Source organism: Melopsittacus undulatus, chromosome 1, assembly GCF_012275295.1.
Source record: "Melopsittacus undulatus isolate bMelUnd1 chromosome 1, bMelUnd1.mat.Z, whole genome shotgun sequence".
Classification (NCBI taxonomy): Eukaryota; Metazoa; Chordata; class Aves; order Psittaciformes; family Psittaculidae; genus Melopsittacus; species Melopsittacus undulatus.
Window position 1 is genome coordinate 154,696,989 of NC_047527.1, and position 18,517 is coordinate 154,715,505.

Sequence of the window (18,517 nt, forward strand, 5' to 3'; positions counted from 1 at the left end):
CCTTTTAGAATTAGGGGAAGGAGGGGGGAAAGGACCTGATAACACCCCGATGGTTTCGTTGTTGCTCAGTAGCACCTACCCTGATCAAGGGCTTTTCAGTCTCATGCTCTGCCAGTGAGGAGGGACGCAAGAAGGCAGGAAGCAGCAGGCCAGGACCCCTGACCCAAACTGGACAAAGGGATGTTCCATACTATGGCTTGGTATAGAAACTGGGGGGAGTTAAGCAGGAGCTGACAATCACTGCTCAGGAATGAGCTGTGCATCGGTCAGGGGTGTATTGTGCAAGTGTATTGTGCATCAGTTGAGGAAAATACTGCCTGTTTTACAGGGCAGATGAGGTTTTACTGAAGTTAATGTTAAGGTACCCAAAGGCAACGCAGTAAAACTGGTAACTGTTGACACCAGTGATGATGTTTCATGGGAGCTAAGATCGTGCTCTTTTTAGCAGTAGGTTTTCTCTGCTATTTCTGATTAATTATTAAAGGTTTTATTCTTTACCTCCCATCACCCTGAATTGCAAGAGGCCCTGAAAGGGTCAAAGTGTCCTGCTCCCTAGCAAAAGAGACTTCATCCAAAACTGGCAGAAGCTGCCCTGGATGGTGCAGGAAGCAGGGGAGACACTTAAGGACAGGAGGGAACCGCAGTGTTCACCTCTCTTCAGCATGGTAGAGAAAGGAAAGTTGAGGAATTCTAGATCAGCCAGTTATATATCAGTTCCTAGAAAAACCCTTAAATAGCCATAAAAGATTTATAAAAGCATCTTTCAAGAGTAAATATGAATAAGGGCCTCACTGGATTTATCAAGTGTCAGATGATGGTAGTTTGCTTTGCTGATGGGATAATGGCATGTAGCCACAGAAGAAGCAGTAGATGTTACAGCTGGGCTTTAGTAGGGCTTTTGGCACCACCTCAGCACTAATCTAATGACTGAGAGACTTGTGACATTGATTAAGCTTCTACAGGGCAGGACAGAACTGGTGGGTGGCCTTGTTCAGAGGGTAATTACAAGTGGCTCACTCGCTAAGCAGAAGGATGTACAAAATGAGACCTTTATTGGACCCGTGTTTTGAATATCACTCAATATTTCATTAGCTGGGATAATGAAATAGTGCACTATGAAGTGAGCAGCTCATACAAAGCTGGAAAGGTTTGCAAGTACAATGGAGGGCAGGGTTAAATTCAAAGCAATCTTGACAACTTGGAGCATTTACCCTCAAAAAAGGTCATTTCAGTACAAGTATGTTGAAGGCACTGCAGCAGAAACAGTCAATGGCACATATAGCAGGTGAGGAACGGCTGGGTAGCATCCCTAGGGAACATCATTTGGGTTTGTAGTGGCACAGTGCTGTCATGAAGAACACACATGCTGTGCACACCGAGATGTGTGAACAGAAGTTAGCTTGCAAGGCCTGAAGTAACCCAGTACCTTTCTCAGCATTGATAAAGCCTCAGAGGAATTTCTGCCTTCCCTTTTGGGGCTGTGTATCAAGAATGATGCACAGTGACAGGAGGTTTCAGGGGAAAACAAACATAAGCTCCAAAGGCAGTCTGAATAAATTAGAGTTAATTAGTCTAGAGAAGACAAGCTTGAGGAAAGACGGATCTGTCCTTGAAAACATGAAGGGGGTGATCCGTTCTCCAGGTCTATAAGAACTATGACAAGAAATAACAGAAGTGAATAGCAGGAGATACATTCAGTTTAGGGATTAAAAATCATGGTAGTGGTGGTAGTGAGCACTGCCATCAGTTCCTGAGATGGATATAAAAGACCTCATTAGAGATCTTAACACATCTGTGTCTACCCAGTCTCTTCAGATCAGCTTAGACAGAATCCCAGACTGGTTTGGGTTGGAAGGGACCTTAAAGCTCCTCCAGCTCCAACCCCTGCCATGGGCAGGGACCCCTTCCACTGGAGCAGCTGCTCCAAGCCCCTGTGTCCAACCTGGCCTTGAGCACTGCCAGGGATGGGGCAGCCACAGCTGCTCTGGGCACCCTGTGCCAGTGTCTCATAGTGAAGGTCCTTAATTCAGTGGGCAAAGCATACTCTGGTTTGACCGAGATGCTGTAGATCAACTGCTAGGGCAGAGTTTTGTGTAAGATGACGTCTTCCAGGCTGGCTTTTCAGGGGTGTGATCCCAAGAACCATTTGCAGACAGCAGGATGTATTGGTGCTCTCTCCAGCCCTACCTTTGGCTGCCCTCTTTGGGATGAGGTGGTTAGACAAGGAGCACTCAATGCAGCCAGACCACAGCGTTTTCCATCTTCCTTCCCCCCTTCCCACACAAGGGGAGATCCTGTGGGTCAGCACCTGGGGAAGCAGATGTCCTCAGCTTTGTGCTGGATATAATGCCATTCTCAGCAACCTCTGTGGGTCACCTCTTCCTTTCACCCATGAGCACATAATTCCTGGTGTATGATGATGCACGGTTTTGAGGCATATTTTCAGTTCTGATTACATTGAAGAATGGATGTTTCAGAGCTTCCCAGCAGCGTAAAACACTGACCTCTACCTGTGTTGATTCTGTGATAGTTGATGTCCACAACAGTTTGCCTCCATCTGGCTGTGCATGAGTGCAGGGATGGAACATGCCCTGCGGAGACGCAGCAGGACCAGTAGCATTTGGAATTCCCAATAACTTCCCACAATGGAACATGCAAAATGAACTTGGAGGCTTTTAATGACTGCACTCAGACAAAGTGGCTGTGCACGTATTGTCTGGGGAGGCACCATGACAGAACGTGTCATTTACAGCTCAGTGAGCTCTCCAAAAAGGTCATGCCCAATATCACTGTAGCACCACAATGTGGTTTACTGTGAAAGGCTGGGAATGGACTGTGATTACAGCAGCTAACTGCTAAGCTGCAGCATCTCTGTTCACTTCACCAGCATTGCTCAGTTTACTCAGCAGCAAAATGTGACCTGATGATCTGTAATAAATGCCAGGTTTTACCATTGCATTCTTTCCTGCGATTGTACTTTGAGGAGAAGAACCACAGACACATCAGGAGCACAGCAGATACTAAAGCAACTATTAAAATAGAGATATTTTCTACAGCTATTCATATTTTTCAGCAACTGATGGTGAAAAATTCATTTTCTAAATCACCCCAAGTCTGGCTGCATGTCTATGGCTGTGAAATGTATATATATCTATACTGATCACAGTAAAAAGGTGTGCTTAGCATACTGACATATACATGTGTATCTAAATACACAACCATATATATTCATATGTGCATTTGTAGACATGGGTAGTCTTGTATGCTGTACTTTGCTGTTGCCTGCCTTTAGTATAAGTATTGATTGTCTTTTTGGCTGCTGTTTGCCACAGTGTGTTCGCTTCCCACTTCTGTTCCTGTTACCCCTGTGCAGAGTTTCTTATGTTCAAGGTTTTTAGGAGTGGTTTTTAGGAGCTGTGTATCTGAGACAAGTTTTGTGCATTCAGAACCTTCAAATGGTCAAACCTGTGCTGCAAGGATGAAGTTATCCAGTTGCTGTACCTTCCTGTGCCACCATTCAGTGAAGCTGTAGTACCCTTTCCTCATCTGGAAAAGGAAAATATGTTAATGGAACTCATACATAGACTTTCTTTTCCCTGTATTAATGTAGGAAGCATTTCCATTGGAAATGCCTGGGGCTGTAGGTTTTGTTCAATAGGGCTCTTTAAAATGTAACACAGGAAAGACAAGGGATCCATTTGGCTGGCAGGTACGGATACCAGAGTTTTCCACTAGATGCAAACTGAATGTTCTGTACTGGCTTACCTGTATCAGATTCTTCACTGGGTGTCTTAAAGAAAGTAATGAATGGAGCTCTGAAGTTAGGGGTCTGAAGTGGCTCGCTGCTGTTGCATGAGCAACAGAAATTATAACTGATGATCCAGGGTTTGCTGGGTTTGAAACAGAGCTCCAGTGCACTCAAAATACTGCTATATTGGTATTTCAAACATGTCTTTAGGGAGGATACTGTATACAGTTTTATGCTCAATAGCAGGTTTTGTAGTAGCATACCAAGATTAAGCATTTCCAATATATTTTATGACACTTGGTAAAGTTAGGGGAAAAGCTCCTGTGTATGCCAACATACTTGAGTATGGATACCTGTAATTATATTCCATCACTGCGGTATCTCTATGAAATACTTCAGCACTGTAAATGGAATAGGAAGCAAAGTCTGAGTTAAAAGACTTTTGCACTCAGATCCCTTTCTAAATTGCCTTTCAAAGCAATGAATCCTTTGGCAGTGTGTGGGAAAACAGCTATCCTAACTTTCCATTATACAGTTATGTTACTTGAGCTGAGAATGTCCACACTGGAATGAAATCTTGAGGTTAAATCTTGAGGTTATAAAGGGGTGCTCTTTGAAAGAGTCAGCTCAGCGCCAAGAAGCAGTGAAAGTAGGCAAAATGGGTATTGGGAAGTATTAGGAAAGGAATATACAGTGAAAAAGGAAACATTCCTGTACTGTAACTTTGCATATCTGTGATCTGCCTGCATCTAAAATGTCTACATGCATGTGCCCATCTCATTAGGAGAAAACCTAATTTCTTGTTAGCTGCCTATGTGAATGCTCTTATTTCAAACTGGAATGTCTTGTTCAGGTTGAACTGGAACTGGGTGAGATGAATTTGGAAAGAGGTGTTGTTACACCAGATCAACAGCATCTGCACAGGGAATAGCAGTATCCTCTTTTGTAGACAGGCTCTGGGGACCCCTCATCCATAGGCTTTAAGAGATGCATTGAAACCTATGATTGTCTTTAAAGGGAAGCAGTGAAGACTGTGCTTTGGGAAAACTTCCATCTTAGAAGGCTATAAACCCAGGGATGTGAGAGACAGCTTCATTTATTCCGGGTCTTACTGGTGCAAGGCTCCAGCTCCTGCTCCACCAGGAGCAAGCAGGGTGACCACAGCCTGGCTGGCTGAGAGCTGTTTGTGTCCAGGGCCACGTCTGGGGCTTATTTCCTGCTGGTGCTCCAGGGGTACATTTAATTTATGTCTGGGGAGCAGCAATCTGGCTGGGGGGCAAAACCAGCACCCAGGAATGTGAGCAAAGGATGGCAAAGGGGGGTGCCAGGTCCCTGAGATCCCATGCCATGGAATTGTACTCAAATACATCTACAGATCAGGAGCTCAGGAGAGGCAGCTTTCACTACCCAGACACTTCTTGACTTCCCTAGGTGTAATTCTAATTATAGAGCCTCTCAAACGTGTGCGGCAGAAGTGGATTAAGTTAAATAGTCTGCTCAAACTGCCTTAGGCTTCACAGCCAGGGAATGAATTTCTCTAGCTCTGATTTTATTATCAGAATGGGATTTTTCTGTTCCCCCCTGAGCTTATTGGAAATGTCATTTTATTATTACATGCTATTTTTTATTATTACACACTCCATGGACAGAAGTACTTCCTGACGTGTGAGTTTGCAGATTACTGCTGCTGAGCAAAATGGTTATGGTTTTCCCTTATCTCTTCAGAAATTAATAGCAGATGGGACAAGCTATCACTGAAAGAGACAGGCGTTTTATTAATGGCATAGTCTGGTTTCTAATGGCCGGTAGGCATTATAATGCCAATGAATTTCTTCCAGAGCGAGCATCCTTCAGGCTGTCAAGGAAACCTGTTATTGAGGTGAGGCAGCAAAGTCAATTTGTGGAAACATGGTTCTAAAGAAAACCATGTGCAGCTATAAAGGATTTAGGGCTGTTTTCAACCTTTAATTAAGAAGCCGATCTGCATTGCTGTGTATGTGCCCAGCTCCTCAGGAGAAATAAATCACATCTAAATATCTGCTAAATTAAAGCAGCAAACAGGAGTTGCTAATGGCCAGATCTGGAAGTGCTTTTCTACTGCTAAGTGCTGAAGTATTAAAAAGTTTATAATCTTGCACACGCAATAAGCAATTAAAGCAGTGATATTTCTGCAGCCCAACACAGCTCACTTCCCCCTGTCCTTTTTGGCTAACTACTTCATTTCCATTTTCAGCCAGCAGAATTAAGACCCATTAAAGGCTAGGATAACTGGTTAGCACTTCAGCTGATGCTTGGTGTGCAGAGAGGCTTCTGTTCCTTTCATTAGAGGGTAGTGCCTCTCATGCTGCAGCCAACCATGAATTCTTCTTCTGCGACTAGATCCAGCAGAAGATGATGTGTAGGTTGAAAAGAGCAGGTTTGTAGTGGGAATGAGGATAGTCTGAGTTAACATTCATTTTAAGACACTGGCTCGATAGACACAAAAGTGGCTGATGTATCAACATAAGGAATTTCCATTGCATTGCTGGGATACCGCTCCATGAGTGGGGTTACTGCATGGCTGTGTCTGTGATAAAGAATTCTCTTTATGCTCAGCTGAGCTGAACCAAAAATAGCTATTCCCACCCCACATGGTGCTTTGTCAAGTGTGAGAAACTCCCATCTTCAGAGCAGGCTGGCTTCATGTATAATGGAAATACCGGGGGGGGGGTATCCTCATCCCAGCTGTGTGCATCATGATGTTTGTCCATCAGCATCTTTCTCTGCATCGACTGTACTGGAGGTGAGAAGAGAATGAGAGCTATGGGACAATGTCTGAGTCAGAGAGAGGAGCTTCTTTGCACCCTAAATATGAGAGGTGAAACAACAAAAGCTGCTTCCTTTAGAAAACAAGTCAAAGGACAAACAAACTCTTTCCCTTCTCTCTGCTTGGACTTCTTATGCTCTGACTTCTAGACAGCAAGTGTCTGCTGAGAGCCTGACCTTGGTGAGAGGACAAAGGAAGGCACAGAAAGAATACGTGGGTTTGTGGTTAAACATAGGTTTTGTAGTTCAGCTTTTCTGAGCCTCCATCCTCGTGAATAAAACAGGCATAGAAGGCAGGAGAAGGGTGGGTTTGGTTGGCTGTAGGTTGCTCATGTGTGTTAATAATATGGCCTTGTAAGAATGAAGTTATGCAATGCCTTTTAGGTGTGTTTCCAGGATGTGCACCACCATCCCAGCACTAAGTGATGGAGGTGGAACAGGGACCAGAGGGCCCTGGGCTTTTTTGAGCATGCTTTTCCCTCCAGCTTGCATGTCCCTTTTGGTTTTAGTTTGGGTCTTTATTATTGTGCTTTCTTCTTCCTCTTCTTTATGAGGTATTGTGTTTTAATTACCTATTAATTCTGCCTGCTAGCCTCTGGCTATGTCTGGGATGGACAGGACAGAAGGAATTACTTGCTTCAGGGATTTCTCTTGGTTATATCTGCCTCTGTTCTCCTGTTCTTTCAGGCTGACTGGAGGTAATGGCTCTTAGCATGCTTTATAAATCACTCCACAGAGGACTTTGAGTGAGCGTTTTATTTAATAAGTATGGAGAAGTGGGCTTTTATCCCTGCAAAAAAAGGTGGCGAGTTCCCTATAATTTCCACTGGATTACTGTATTTGGGGTAGAAAAAGTAATAGAAGACTAAAAGATATGGGTCTTACAGCAAGATCCAATTGTATTACCTTCTCTTTGACTTGCTTCTTGATGCATAGGAGCATCAAAGTTATTTACGTTGAAAAACAGCACTTTGATTTAATAGCACAGCGGCAGGGGTGTTTAGAATGAATCGAAAAGCTGGCTTTGAAGAGCTGTGGCAGCCTGAAAACCTGAACACTGATGCTCTTGAGCTGTGGGAAGAGGTGGATCTGCAGCCACATCCAAATGCTGCAGCTCTCCTTCATTTCTAGGCTGCCAGAGCATGTCCTGAGAGCTGTTTCTTGCAGAGAGGAGGAAATAGGGTTCAGCTACAGGGACTGCAAAGGGAAATCTTCATTCATGCTGCTGGAGACTGGTGTCGTTGTCTCCTGGCTGCCTGGGGTACCCAGCTCTGTTACACAGGCTGGCATCTCACTGCTGCCAGGTCTAACTACATTGCTCAGAACTGGAATCACCAAACACAGTTTCATTGTAAAGTGGTGAAGCCACTGCAGAGTCAGAGCACAACGTGGGCCTGCAGCAATCTGAAACCCACTTGGAATGAACCATTTACGGTCATCAGGTGGAGTTTGAATGATTGCTATGTGGGGATTATATTGAACCTGCTTCATCCCATAAAATGCCAGAAAATGTGCTGCACATCTCAAGAAATACTTCCCTATGTGTCTTGGGTGTCAGCCACAGCCAGTCCAAGGAGCAGATGGGGTTTAGCCTTGCTCACCCCCAGATTAGTGATGAGAAATAACCAGCTTCATAGGGAATAGGTTCTTTCCAGCCCCAGAAGGAAAGCAGAATGAACTCCAGAGACATTTTGGCATTAACAAATGGGTATCTGGGCCCAGCAGCCCTGTGCATGCCAAACACTGCTGGGCTTCAGAGGGAAGTCATTGAAGAGCTGATGCCACGGGCACTTTGTGATGCTTGGCACATACGTCTGCTTCGTGACATCTCTTGTGTACGTCGCATCCATTTGGTTTTGGTAGCCCTCTGTGTGGTGTGTGTTGAGGAGTGTGGAAACCCCCTCAAGTACAGACCTATGTCCCAACCCAGCAACCGAATTACACCTCACAGGTAACCCTATTCCCTCTTCCTGTTTGTTTCTTTGTAGGGTGCGTGCTTGTGGTGTCTGTAATCGAGCAGCTTGCACAGTGGCACAACAGTACAGTGAAGGCAGCCATGGAGAGGCTGTGCAGCTACATACCTGGTAAGTACCCAGTAATGCACCATATGTTATGTTGGTTCTGCTGTGTCTCTGTTAATTAAGAATTCACATGTGGAGCCTGGGAAGGCTTTATCCACTTCTCATGCAGCATCTCAAATGGGTGATGCTGAAAGACAGCAAGGTGCTATCTGTGGCATGGCTAGGATGGCTCTAGAGCTGGGATTTCATCCCAAAGGTAGGGTGAGGAGGACCAACACAGGCAGACCCCTTCCCTCCCCTTCTCTGTGCTTTGTCTCTTTGTTAGCAGCTAAAGAACAGATTCAGTGTATGCCCAGCCTCTCCTCTCTCTTGCTGATATGGGTCTTTAGAGCAGCTGCGAAGATGAATGTGTTTTCAGCAGGTCTAGGAAGCTGCTGTTGTAGAATCTCAACAATGAGCTGAGGTTGACAGATGTAAGATGTGAGCATTTGTTCTGCACAGAAAAGCTATTGAAATGGAACTGATGATACACGTTTCAGAAGCAATAGCTATTCCATAGGGATATGCGTAAACTCCCCTTTTTCTGCCCCATGTTTTATCTGCCCATAGAATCTTAGCTGTCCAAACGCACATCCCTAAACAGAGAATGGGTTGAATGCCAGAATAGCTTTGTGCCTCAGAGACTAACTGGATCTCACATTCATGGTATCTTTGCAACACTATAAATGTAAAAAGACAACTTAGTATTCTTCATTTGAAAGCTGTTTATATGGGACTTCACAAGCTGTGTGTCTGAGAACCCATCTTGCTCTGTAGACCCTGCTTTCACAGAAGATGCCTGTAGAATATTAATTCCCTCCTTTCCAAGAGGGGATTTCTCGATGCCGGTTGGGGCAGGGAGGTAATTGCTGGGATTCATTCACTGATAGAATGATACTTATCGGATTTCTAGTCCATAAGTCATATCCTCAGTGTTTTAAATTGCAGACACACATCTATGAAGTTGCAATTAGAAGCGCTGATCCTGTTATTAAAATACTATTTTCTTCTTTAAAATATGACATGCTAGCTCTGTGCTCATGATTCACTCAGTGGACCTTGTTCCACTGACATGTCAAGGTATTTCTTTTCATCTGCCATTCTTTACACACATAAAATCCTATTATCCCTTGAGTTAAATCTGTATAATCCAGCTGGCTTCTGTGAGATGTGTGGATACACCCTATAGGAAAAAAGCTGACTCTGAACTTGAAAGGAGTGAAAAATCCTATGGATTTGTGAGAGCTACAGATTTATCCATCCTCTTATGGAAGGGGAACGCTGCAGCCCAGCTTCCTCTTGCTGCTTGAAACAATGGAAGAGCTTTGGATGCTCACGAGGAGCAAACCTACTAAAGCAGACCATACCATTTCACCTGAAGGAACAACTTCATGGTTACACACATGCCTACAGCTGATTGCAAGAATGACAGCAACGTGTTAATGGCAGTGAGACTGTTTCTAAGGCCAAAATGGGAATTAGAACTTCTGTGTTTTCTTAAAGGGCTTCCTAGAAGTTCAATTACACTCAAGATGGGGCTTGATCAAGCCTTCAGTGAAGTTAAATGATGTGCAAGAACAGGAAAAACATGAGAGAAAGGTTCAGTAGCCATCAGTCCCCCTCAATCCCTGTGGGCTGTGCAGCAGACACGACTGCATCCTTACTCATATGGCAGTGTTTGTAATGTGTGTGATTCAAGCAACAAGGCCAATAAACCTATGAAAATAAGAACAGTGACACCATGAGTGAAGGAGGCTCTTGAGCAGTCAGAAAGGGAGCTCTGGGGGAATGGGCTGTGTTTATGGTGCAAGGATGGATGCTTGCCTGGACACTGGGAGGCTGTCTGATGAAACAGAGGTGCCTGGTACCTGAAGTGTGCTTTGAGACCACCTGCCTCTGGCATTGCCTCTGGGCCATGCTCTGCTTCTGTGTCAGCCACTGCTGTGTAACTGATGTGGCAACAGCATCCTGATTAATACCATCTTCCTTGCAAATATTTATCCTCTGAGATTCAGCCAGAATGAGTGTTTCTAGGACTATGAAGCTATAGAGGAAAACCTGCTGGGGGTTTCTTCAGTGCCCTGGTTTCAGCTGGGATAGAGTTCATCTTCTTCCTAGTAGCTAAGGCATGAGGGCAGGCTGGCTTGGGGGGCAAGTCCTATAGACACTGCAGTGGTTTGGGTCTGTTTTGCTGGAAGCTAAAGCATAAATGGCATCAGTATCTTCCGAGAGGACTCTATGTGCTCGATGATGATTTTATGTTATTGCGGTTCTGTTTACTAGCTGTTTGTTACACTATGGGGTACTCACATCCCAAGTTTCCTCTATGCATAAGGAAACCAGTGCCTAGAAATTAGGGTGACCAGCAGACCCCTCCTGGGCTGGGGAAGCCAGCCACCTTCTCCTGCAGTCTCCTATAGTTAGCCAGGTGCCTTGATGGTAAGCCCCATGAGAGGGAGTTTTAATCAGCGATGATACTGAACGCAGGGTTATCGATGTCTGTGATGTCTTTCCTTTTGGGTGAACAAGAATAGAATGTAATTCTAGCCAGGAGACCAATTTTTAACTTGCAGACTGCTTCTAAGGAGCCAATAGAGAGTAGTTATGTGGCAGAGGAGGTGAAGAAATGAAGCTAATAACTTGATTGAAATAAAACACCCGGCACAGGGTAAGAAAAACCAGCTATTGTAGTTACAGGAGCTGTCTGCAACATCATATGCGGAGGATATTATCCTTCATTCCCTGCTATGCCCTTCTGGTCCCAGCCCTCCTTTCCTGCGTGCTGGTTGCCAGCCATGGTGTCTGCAGTCCTGGCAGGATAGGAGCTGTGGGAGTGAGAGCACACCCATGTCTACTGATTGAATCAGTGCTGGGAGGTTTGGTACCCTCCTCAGACCAAACCCATGCTCCTTGTATGCAGCAGACCCCTGGCCCTGGGCATGTCCTGATGCTGGGTAAAATGGAACATTCAGCTCGGAATGGGAGGGAAGCAGCTGCTCCGGGTGTTCCTAAAGATGATATACTCTGTTTGCTTCCCCAAGTGCAGTTATCTGTGTGGATAATGGAGGTGTGAGGGAAAATGTCACCTCTCAGGAATTTCAGGAGCTGCGAGTTTGTTGTCCCTGCACTTGTAGGAACCTGCCTCTCCACGGCTTCAGAACACAGCTCCTGCCCAAACAAGGCTTGAGACTGAAAGGAAGCCAGGCAAAAAGCATCAAGTACTGGTTTGGATGCAATTACTCCTGTGCAACTCCTGCTCTACACAAAGTGAACTCTCTTAACTCTCAGAGCCCCCCAGAAGCTCCGAGGCAGCTCTCGCAGTAGCATCAAGCCCAACATCACTTTCTGCACTTTGATTTATGTGTTTGTTTGTTTGAACTGCTTGGAAGATGCTGCAGCATGTGGGATTTATCTCCATGATGCCACACTGGGAGCATCTAACAAATACTAGTTACCCTTTCCAGTCTTTGTCATGTGGCTTCTCTAGCCTAAAGCTAGAGAAGGGTTTTAGGCAAGGTTAGAGCTTCATGTTTTCCCATTCTCCGGTGCTAGACTGAGGTTGTCAATTCACACACATTCTCCTAAGATAAACAGCATTCACCTTAGTGAACCAAACCCTGCTGTATTTTGACTGCTAATAAACCTGTTTCACCATGTTCCATTAGTTACTGAACATTTATGTTTTCTAGAGAAACTTCAAGGTTTCTGTTACATACTTGCTGAAGTTTATGGACCACACATAGCTGAGCTGTAAGTATTGCTGTGTCCTCTCAGGGCTTAGTTTGCTCTTGATGTGTACAGATGCGGTGCTGGATTGAAGTGCAGGGCTTTCACTCCTCAAATCACATTATGGTTGTTAAAGCAGAGGTGCTGGAGAGTGATTCTGGTTTGGCTTTGGCACAGCCTTTCCTGAGTGAATAAACATGGGTACCTGTTTTCATACTCCATTTGAACCTCAGATCAGGCCTATCTGATGTCATTCCCTTTGGAAAAGCGGCTCATGTGGCAAGGGAGGAATTGGAATACCCCATGTGTGTGAGATTCTGCAGTCGCACCACTGTAACGCTTGGCTCTTGCTTTCCCTTCTACCTTAAATCAAGCTTTCTAATTGTCAGCCCCTCCATGCTCTCAGCCCCAACCTTGATACACACTTGGGGAAGCCTACTAAGTAATGTAAGTGATTAAGACAATAAAATGTAGGTCGTTTTATTCCCCTTTAGAAGTCCTTAGTTTAATTACCAGAGCTTTTGCTAGACCTGCTTTCTCCCCAGGGTTTTTCCTTTCCTTTTTAAAGCTGGCCAGGGGACTGCAAAGTGCTTACAGGACTAAGCAGGGCTATAATCACACATTCTAATTTAGTTCCTGATTAGCCCAGAGGTGTGTCCCAAAAGCAAGGAGGGATCCTTGCAGTTGTGCTTGGTGACTGAAGGTTAAGGAGCTTTGAAGGATTTCTGGTTGTTGTCTTGAGTTAATGATTGAATGTTCCTATGTGCCAAACCACATCTGCATTAACTTTAACCTTTAAATCTTTGTCAGGCTTATGGTTTGTTTAGAAGAAAGCCAGAACAATCATCATGTGCTTGATTCAGGTGCTGTGTATAAAGCACAGCACTTTTTCATCAGCCTGGGACCCAGTTTTAAATGCTCAGTAGGATGCCATGGCAGGAAATCGTTAGGACCCAGCACTGTGCTGAGCAGCGAAGCGATTCCCAACCCCAGTGAAGAGAGCTGAGGTTATTGTTTGGTGTCTGGGAGATTTAGCTTCCCATGGAAATAGCTTCTACTTTCAAGCACCCAGAAGAACATAACAGTCTTTGTTTATGCACCATTTCCTTCAGCATAGACAGGGAAATGAATGCTGATGTGGTCTGCCATTCCTTGAAGCTGTGTAAACAGGATCCAGGACAACCGCTTTGTCATCTCTACCGTCCTCCCAAGGTGAGTTGGTTTTCCATGTTGTTTCAGAGCTGCTGACTGTGGAAGGTCTGTTGAGCTGGAACTCTAGGGCAGGCACAGGGGCTTCCAGTGTGTGTGTGTGGGCTGGGAAATGCACTTCAGTGTTGTGAGCGTGAACACTGTAAGGATGTTTGTGTTTGAAGGAGAGGTACCCACCAGTGCTGTGGCTGTGGGAGGGTGGGAAGTACAGGGCTGGATTCTCTTGGGTCAGAGGACAAGAGCAGGGAAAACAAAATCTCACTGTGTGTGCCCTTCATTGTACAATAACCCCAAACCAGGTACTCAGCCAAGGTTCATCTCTACCACCATGGCACCCGTGACATGAGGGTGTACCCCCACATTGCCTAATCTGCTGCAGCAGCCTGTGTAGGTTCCAGTTATCCAATGTAAATGCAGGGCTATTAGACTTGGATTAGTCTGCAGTGCAAGAGGTTTAAGCTAACACGCATAATCTTTGCCACAGGCTGGAAGCGTATTTAGTTACCATCCCTTTTTTGATGTACAGCTCCTGGCTACACCACAGTAACTTGATTGCATGGCCTAGACCTTTGTCACTTGGATGCGTACGTATCTTCATAGGTGTCTAAACAGATGTGGGGATGTTTTTAGTTGTGGATTGGGTATTTTGCCCCAGTCATCACACTAAAACCTGTGAGTGATGGTGGTTGTCTGGCAGTGCTAAAAAGCAAGTGATTCACATAGGCACCTATTTCTGTAAATCTTTTTCCCTACATCTGGATGGATAAGGACATGTTTGATTTCTAAAGGTGTGCATAATATGCTTTACAGAGGACCACATCCAGCAGCTACTGAAATCAGTCTTTTTATGGGCTCTGGTGAGCTGTGGTTCATCTCCAGGATGGGTTTAGTTCTGTCAGTATTAAGAAACTGTTGTCTCCCATGAATGGCAGTAACATTTGTTTTACAGCAGGTGTATGTCCCGTATGACTGCTATGCTCCCTGTTATGCCAACATAGAGATATGTAAGTGTGCATCCAGGCAGGGGTGAAGATGGGTGCAGGCAGCAGAGAGGGTCTGCACTAGCTTGGCTCAACAAGGATGATGCCCAGACTTCATCAGATGGGCTCCTTCAGAAACCCTGCATCTGGTAAAGCAGCTCATGGGTCCTTCCACCCACCTCCCATGGGTCTGGGAATAGGGCTTTTGGGGGGTTGTTCTTTAAACAGACGTTGGACTCCCATTTGTGTGGCCTGGAGACTCTCTCTGAGTGAGGGGCTCAAGCAAACCCTCTCCCTTCCAAGTGGCTGTAAAATCCCTTTCTGTCAAGGTCCATTGGTTTCTTATCAGGGATAAGGGAATTCTGTCAACAAATCTCTCCTGCTCAGCTCACCTGATGCCCTGAGACCGCGTGAGGAGGCTGTGGGAGACAGGAGGGGACGAGCAGTGCTCAGAGTTCATGCTCAAGGGGTTGATAAATTGCCCACAGTAACTCTGTGACATCTCAGACTGGGCAGGGATGAATTATGGGTGAAACATTAATACACAATCAGAGACACCGGTGCATAAAACGCACTTTACCTCACATTTGCTCCTCTGGTTTGTCAGTTGATGGATCACTTCAGTTCTGTGACCCTGCGAGTGCTGGCACAGTCTCCTGCCAAGGGTTTCAGCAGGACTTTAATACAAATGACTGGTTTGTTCAACTCGATTGATTTTCAGGTACCTCATTTATTCATTTAGACTTCTGGATGCCCCTTTTCCCAGAATTAGTATCAGATTTGTACTGGCACAGGGAGTAAACTAAACACAGACTGACTTAACATAAATGTAGAGTTACTTGCCCTTATGAGGCTGTATAATGTTCACGTTTGATTGCCTTTAAGGTGGCAAATATCAACATGTAGCTGCTTTTTCAGTCAGCAGTTTGGTTTGTTCTGTTCCTGTGATGTTGATCTAGTGAGTGTGTGTGTCTTGAGGAAAGGCCTGGTTTTGGGAACTATCTACATAATGGAGACCCTGCAAGCTGGGTAAGTGGTACGTGTGTTATATTACATGCTTCCCTTGGTCTGTGACAGATCAGCCCAAATGATGTTTTTGCCAGCCTGCCTGGAGCCATCGGCACGCTGCAGTTATTCTAGGAGGGCTGGCTCTAATTCTGAAGTATTGCTCTGTGTGAGGGGAGGGCAATGCCCTCAAGTGCAGAGTTAGAGGAGGAGAACATCCAACATGGGCAAGCGTGCTCCCTCCCACTGCATCCTAACTGCCCAGCAAGAGGTTCTCCTCTACCCTTAATATGAGGGTGGCAATATGAGGAGCTGTAGTACAAATCTCAGTTTTGCCAGTGCTGCTTAACAAACTTGGCAGCATTTTGGTACCTTGGTCTGTGTACTCCTGATCAAAGGATGATGAAAATGGGTTAGAAGGGAAAATTGGAGCATCTTGTAACTATCCGCTCTCCTGGGAAAGAGCTGGCTAACAAGGTGTCATGGGTTCATCATCATCATCAAGGGTGATGAATGAGAGAATCAGGCCTGCTTTGGGTGTTTGCTTATGCTGAGAGATGTGCTGGCAAAGCATTCATGAGTGGGAAGATGTAGGCTCTGTGGAGAGCAGTGGAAGGCGGCAGTGAATGAAACCCCAGTGACACTGGTGCCCTCAGCCCCATCCGGTGAGGGTGTTGGGTGTACTTCACCCCAGAGCCCTGGCTGCAGGAACTGGTGCAGTGGGAGGTCTTGCCCTTGGAACTTCTACATGCAGGGGTAGTTGAGCCTTTCCTCCCTTGCTTCCTGCTCTCTGTGTGCTGTATTGCTGTAGCCATCTGCAGGTGCTCTGCTGCTGAGACCAAGGAAGGTCTCTCCTCCCCTGCCCAGCATAAAGGGATTGATAAATCCTACCTCTCTGGAGACGTCTCATCTGTCGCACTCCATTTTAAGCCCTTTACCTCATCCCTCAAGCTGTGTTATTGCAGAAATGACAGCAGCTGGTAACGTACAACATAACTGTGACAAATGCAAGGTGCGTCTTTGGGTCTGGGGGACAGCATTGCCCAGGGGAGGAAACCAGGGATCAGTGTCTTGGCTCATTCCTAGCATCAATCCTCTATTTGTGGCATCCCCAGGTTTTCATAAGACTACAGACACAATGAATTAGATATTCAAGGCCACACTGGATGTGGTTATGAGCAACCTGATCTAGTTGAAATGTCCCTGCCCATGGCAGGGGGTTGGAACTGCCTGTGCTTTGATGGTCTCTTCCAACCCAAACTGTTCCATGGTTCTATGATTAAGCACATATATTAACATTAAACCCCAGTAACTTACAAGCCTGTGGTTTTTGCTGCTTATGCTTATTCTTCCTCATCCCTTTATATTGTTCAATACGGATCTTTGACCCTTGAATAGCCCAGTTAATTAATTTGCTCTGATCACTGCCTAACCCTATTATAATGACATGCTACATTTTACCCCTAATAAAAAAACCACATTGGCAATGGTTGCTTTCAATGCAAATGTATTCTGCCCTAGTATTGCAAGCTGGCATGCCCGCTGTTCAGAAAGGTGCCATCGCTCAAGGGATAGGTTCTTTTCCTTCTCCAAATGCTTGAATACCACCCCTTGGCAAAGCCTGCTTTCCCCCCATGCTGAGTTCCTGTAGCCCCAGCCACATAGATATAAACTTGTGCAGAGCCTCAGCCTTGGAGCTAACACTTGTGTTTGCAGGCTGGGCTGCAGGAGGGACTGGTCATGGTCAGACAGAACAGTTTGTCCTCGCTTACAGCTCTCATCAGTAACCAAGTGCTAAACACGCTGTGACACACTGCGTTTTCCTTTCCATTTGAAACACTGTCAGAAGGAATTGATCTTTATCTATTTTATCTTTTGTTTCGTTTTATTTTGGTTTCTTTTATGTTGTTCTATGTTATGTTATTTTACTTTTTATTATTTCATTTTCTTTTTTACCAATGCCCGAAGCCTGCAGAACAAAGCAGTTATCCCTGCTGAAAGAGGGCAGACAGGCAGTATTTTCAGTCGTGTTCATGCCGAATGCTGAGGGGAAGGACAGAGGCCATCACACAGACACTGCCTTGCAGATAGCACTGCTTGCAAAGGTGGCCTAACAAACAACATAAGGGACTTACCCTCACTGAGATGGATGAATACTGTCCAGAAGTGAAAACAGAGCAGCAGGGGAGGAGCACGAGTCCTTGTGGCAGGAAAACTGATGTGGTCCTTGTGTGCTGTGCTGCAGGAGAGTTCTTATGGACAGGGGTGAACTTACTGGGATGGTGCAGAGTCCCTGCTTACTCCCCATGCATTGGTATTCATGCAGGCAGGATGCAGGGCTGTGGACCAGGTGGGCTCAAAAACGTATTGCACTTTCCCTGCTTTCCAGTCTGTTCCCTGCTTTGTCCCTTCCCATGTGCCAGCTGCTCCCCTGCTGGGATGGACCTCAGCAGACTATAACCCTTATCCGTGTATTGTTTCCTCTATACCCATCTGACTGCCATTGCACAGATAATCCTCTTTTGGCCATCTAATGGATGGGTTGTTCTTTAGGAAGTGTCACTGGAGAAGCCTCACACGGTGCAGTCAGGATATGGATCTCAGCTCTTTAACTGATCTGGGCCTTAGGAAATAAATGATGCCCTGGAGCAAACTAAATAAACTCTTGCAGCTGTAGTTTCCTAAGGGGGGATTGGATAACTGAATGTTAGTCCAATAAAATGTAACTGATGATGAGTTTGTGGACTCATACATCATTTTTTGTGCTGGAAATGATACATTACAAAGAAGAAAGATAGGAAATGGGGAGAAAAATTGGTAGGGTCCTGTGAGGCTGATCTCATTGTATTTATTGTGGTTTTTCTCTCCTAGGTTGGGCTGAGTACTGCAATAAGAAAAGCACGAAGGATTGTGAAGACTTCCAAGGGCCTGGTAAGAAACCCGTGGCATCAGGGTGTTTCACACTGTACTTGCATGTAGCAGGA

At 45.4% G+C, this 18,517-nt stretch overlaps 2 protein-coding genes across 3 annotated transcripts in view; one reads left to right on the plus strand and one right to left on the minus strand.

Moving 5' to 3' along the window:
• The window catches only part of ANLN (anillin, actin binding protein), an 819,922-nt gene that overhangs the window by 729,197 nt on the left and 72,208 nt on the right, over positions 1 to 18,517 (minus strand). The gene's annotated exons all lie outside the window — the stretch shown is intronic.
• AOAH (acyloxyacyl hydrolase) overlaps positions 1 to 18,517 on the plus strand; it is a 52,911-nt gene that overhangs the window by 3,356 nt on the left and 31,038 nt on the right. Inside the window, exons 2-5 of the mRNA XM_034062068.1 lie at positions 8,542 to 8,637; positions 12,303 to 12,363; positions 13,452 to 13,551; positions 18,405 to 18,464. Of these exons, the coding sequence (XP_033917959.1) occupies positions 8,542 to 8,637; positions 12,303 to 12,363; positions 13,452 to 13,551; positions 18,405 to 18,464 (317 nt within the window). The remainder of the gene's footprint in view (positions 1 to 8,541; positions 8,638 to 12,302; positions 12,364 to 13,451; positions 13,552 to 18,404; positions 18,465 to 18,517) is intronic.